Source organism: Lycium ferocissimum, chromosome 12 (genome assembly GCF_029784015.1).
Source record: "Lycium ferocissimum isolate CSIRO_LF1 chromosome 12, AGI_CSIRO_Lferr_CH_V1, whole genome shotgun sequence".
Lineage (NCBI taxonomy): Eukaryota > Viridiplantae > Streptophyta > Magnoliopsida > Solanales > Solanaceae > Lycium > Lycium ferocissimum.
The window spans coordinates 50,298,861-50,303,172 of record NC_081353.1 but is presented as its reverse complement, the minus strand read 5'-3'; the positions used below and the strand labels follow the sequence as shown (position 1 = coordinate 50,303,172).

Sequence of the window (4,312 nt, the reverse complement as noted above, 5' to 3'; positions counted from 1 at the left end):
GTTATGACCAAATAAAAAAAAATGAATTATACGGAGAAAGCCCAGTCTTTCATAACTTTTTCAGGTTATTGAAATATATCAACAACGAGAATTCAAGACAACAAGTGTCATGCACGAACAAGTCTCTTTTTTGGTATTCTAATACTCTATTCATCTCAATTTATGTGATATTTTTCGCTTTCCGAAAGTCAATGTGACTAATCTTTGAAGTATATTGGATTAAATCAACTCGATATCTTATAATCAAAATTTATATATTGAAAAACTATACCAAAATTAATATAAGTTGCAATTGTAGTATGATGAAAGTACATTTTAAAATATTGGTCAAATTAACATAATTTGAATCTTGCCACAGAAATTGGAATAGAAGGAGTGTCATATTATTCAAATCTTGCATGATCATATTTTATATATGATGATTTATCTCACAAGCAAGAGACTAGGGAATAACATAAAGCTGGGAGAACATGATATGGGTTACACTCATAATTTACTAATGCAAATAAGATTAAGATTATAACATACATGTTTTATACATCACATGAGAGTACAAGAATTGACATTATCATCATTAAACAAGTTGCTAACTTTGTCATCTCCTCGATAACTTATAGGTATAGTACCATGCTTGTCACTGGCATTGTAGCCGTGCCTCCAGTAATTATAGCTCTCTCTGTACTCTGTTGTTGTATCTTTGAAGTAATTATTTGATGATGTGAAATATAGAGGTGGATTGGGATATGGCCAGAATTCTGCCCTCTTTCCTGCCCTTCTCACTGCCTTTAGCACCTTTTTACGATCAACGTATCCCATTACTGTCACCTTCTCCATCTCCACCTCCACCTCGACCGAGTCAATCCCTGTCATTTGTAAGGAATTTACGCTTATCGTGCATCAACAAAAATACAAATTTGTGACGGAATACTTATGACAGAATCTTGTGACATATTGTTGTAGCGGAATTCATTATTGTGCTTTTTGCCAAATATGAATGTCGATCTAGAATAATTTCTTCAGAAATGAGGGTCCGCCACAAACTTGTGAGGAAATATTAATCATAACTTTGTCCAATTATAGCTTCTTATTATGTCAAGATATACTTCAATATAGATTTGTAAAGAAATTATTATGAGGAAACTGCGACATATTATTTTGGTGGAATTCATTATTGCGAACAAGTTTGTGACAGACATGAAGATCTGACATAATTTCGTCAGAAATATGTGACGGAAATGAGGGCCTGTCACAAATTTGTCAGTGTCATATGAATCATAACTTAGTCCCATTATAATTTCTTTTTTAAATCAAGATATGTTTCAATATTAGCAACAATTAATGATATTTTTCAATAGAGATTATATATATATATATATATATATATATATATATATATATATATATATATATATATATATATATATATATATATATATATATATATATGAACTTGTGCATACCTCTAAGCTTTTGGATAGCGTCTTTGACAACTCTCTCGCAACCTGGGCAACACATCCTTACTTTGAGTTCCACTGTCTGTAAAATAAATCAAAATTTAAGGATTCTCAGAATTATCCTTTGCTTTGTAAATTGTAGTAACTAATATGTCCATCTTTAAACCAAATGTGCTTCTTTCTCTTAATTTGTTTGTTTTCCTTATGTTGTTCCTTAATTTATTGTCTTTGGCACAATTTTGTAGAATGTCAACTACAACCCTTTTAGTCAAAAAATAAAAGGTAAAAAAAAGAAGGAACATGGTCATAAATAAGGAAATAAATTACATTTTTGTTGATCAATATTTTCCCTCTAGAGTTTTAAGTAATAAAAATCATTAATGTAAAGAACTTTTCATACTAAATTTCTTTAAAATGTAAGATTCGTAATCTAAAAAATAAGACACATTACTTGCTACAACAGGTAAAAGAAAAGATATAACTTCTTCTTTTTTCCCATTATTGCACGTAGTTCTCTTTTGATAATTTAACATGCTCTTTACTATAAAGTTGACAAGTAGAAAATCAGGTAAATCATTTTCAGGCTGAACTGATGAAAAGGTAGAGAAAACGAAAGATTTTTTTGCTGAAAGGAAAAGGAAAAGATTAAAGAAAGAAGCCCAAAGCGGAAGTGAAAGTGAAACCTGCAAAGAAAGTGGTCGACCCCTAGGCATGTTGTTGTTGATGCTTTTATGGTCTTAATTGATGAAGATGATGATATTTGTAAAGCAGAGAAAACAGTGCCAAATAGTTTCTGAACTAGGCTTAGGTTACTTGAGTATATATATTGACAATGACATATGAGTCGTATAAAAATGCTAGACTAGACTTATCGTTGAAGATATAGTTAATTATATTATAAAAAAATGTGCATGCTTTATCTACCGCTGAAAATTTAATTTTGTTGTCACACACTTTAATATGGTGTCAAAGAAGACAAAGATTCATTGTTTGAGTCTCACCATCACTCATTATTGAAAAGAGTTTTCACGTGTTTGACCCTTTAAAAAAAATCACGCCCACATATGAGGATGTATTGAAAACAAAATTAATTAAATAAAGAATGTGTTTTTTCTAATAACTTAAACTTCTCTTCGAAGAGAATTAAGGCATCTCTCTCCTCAATTCTAATCTATTGATTAGTACATCGATTAAGCAAACAAACGATGTGCACTTGTCTGAAAAATGTCAATCCTCTTCACTTTAGTAATTTTCCAATTGATTATTATTTCAAAAGAAATTAGCATGTGGGTAATCTCCTACTCCTAAGTTTCTTGATTTAATATTTATTCTACTTTTGTGAATGAAGAACATTTTTAATTAGGAAGGGAATATTGGCATCTAAAAACTTGAAGCATGGGTCAAGCCAAATGGCTGCTGACACTGAAAAGTAAAAGGAATATCAAGTCGTGTGAAAATGTTATAGGCTAAAGAATGTACAAAAGGTCTTTTTTTTTTTTTTTTGTTCCCACTTGGTACATATAGTACCCTTGAAATCCGATTAATTCAAATTCGTGTCACAAAATGTTCATTTAAGAGGAAACGCTTCCTAACAAAAAAATTCATACTCAGGATTCAAATACGTAATCTTTTATTAAGGGCGGAGGAATCCTATTCGTCCTAACACAACCCATTTTGTAAGTACAAATGATCTTTTGATGCAAAGGAAACAAAATATTCCAAATATTACCTTTTAGTTTTGATCTGATCATTATCTCGTGTTAGCACCTTTTAATAAAGAATGATACCAAGCATGGACCATCATCAACCATTAGTCCGTTATCAAAGGTTCTGTTCCCTCTGTCTCATCTCATACACACTGTTTTCTTTTCAATTTGTTTTAAAAAATAATATTTTATGTTTAGGAACTCTATGACTTTAAATTTTGTTATTTTATGGCTAGTGACATGAGCGGTATGTCCATGAAACCCTTTTCGATTTTTTTTTATTTTTTTATTTTTTTTAAAAAACGTTTCGTTATACATTGGACTAAATTTTTGGTAAAAATATCTGACAATGAATTTCAAATTTAAAAAAGTGGTTTTGACCAATTTTTCACTCACAAAATTTCAATTTTTTTTCAAGTTAAATGAATATTATCAAATGGGATAGGCTAAGGAAAGTACAAATGGTCTTTTGATGCAAAGGAAATGTTAGGTTTGTGGGATTGATGTAAGGACCCGTTCCTATGACTAACTGCATGAGTTGCAGGGGGCGACAGTTGGTCATAGGAAATCGACTTGGAGGACATCCGATTTCCACAAGGTTTTAGATCTTTCACAGCCTATATATATACATGGTTTCCGTTGTAATTATCTTGTAATTACATCTTTCATCATATAACATAATACTAAAAGTGGGAAGCTCCCAACTTCGAAGTTGGATTACGCGTTTGCCCCTGCTATAAATTAATTATTAATTAAAATGTAATAAAATATAAAACATCTAATTTAATAAATATTAAATAGTAATATTATAATTACATTGATGATAATTATTAAATTCTTTACAATAAAATACAGTCACGTTCAGTCCTTAGTTAATACTCTTATTTAGAGGTTCTTCAAATCCCATAATTCAATACTTACGTTCCTCATGTTTCTCTCCTCCCTCTTTATGCTCATCAATTTGTTCTCTTGAAATTGCTCCCCACCTTGTACTGTTTTTTATACTACTTGTTTCTATCAAAGTATGAAGAATACTAAGAGATGAAATTCAATGCATGCACACCACATTCTTTTACTTAATAGGTCATTTAAATCTGCCAAACCTTTAGACTTCTTCAATTGAACTACTCTAAAATAGTATAAATACCATGT

General features: G+C 30.4%; 1 protein-coding gene across 1 annotated transcript; it reads right to left on the bottom strand.

Moving 5' to 3' along the window:
- Positions 1-511: 511 nt before the first annotated feature.
- Positions 512-2,263, bottom strand: LOC132040338 (heavy metal-associated isoprenylated plant protein 30-like). Its single transcript, XM_059430976.1, has 3 exons — positions 2,138-2,263; positions 1,461-1,536; positions 512-863 (listed from the first exon to the last, which is right to left on the bottom strand). The coding sequence occupies exons 1-3, from the start codon at positions 2,165-2,167 to the stop codon at positions 541-543; spliced, it is 429 nt and encodes a 142-aa protein (XP_059286959.1). The 5' UTR covers positions 2,168-2,263; the 3' UTR covers positions 512-540.
- Positions 2,264-4,312: the final 2,049 nt, after the last annotated feature.

Coding starts and splice junctions, on each gene's coding strand:
- LOC132040338 (XM_059430976.1), bottom strand. CDS start 2,167: ATGCCTAGGGGTCGACCACTTTCTTTGCAG. Junction 1,537..2,137: donor GTCGACCACTTTCTTTGCAG/GTTTCACTTTCA, acceptor TTTATTTTACAG/ACAGTGGAACTCAAAGTAAG. Junction 864..1,460: donor CGCTATCCAAAAGCTTAGAG/GTATGCACAAGT, acceptor TACAAATGACAG/GGATTGACTCGGTCGAGGTG.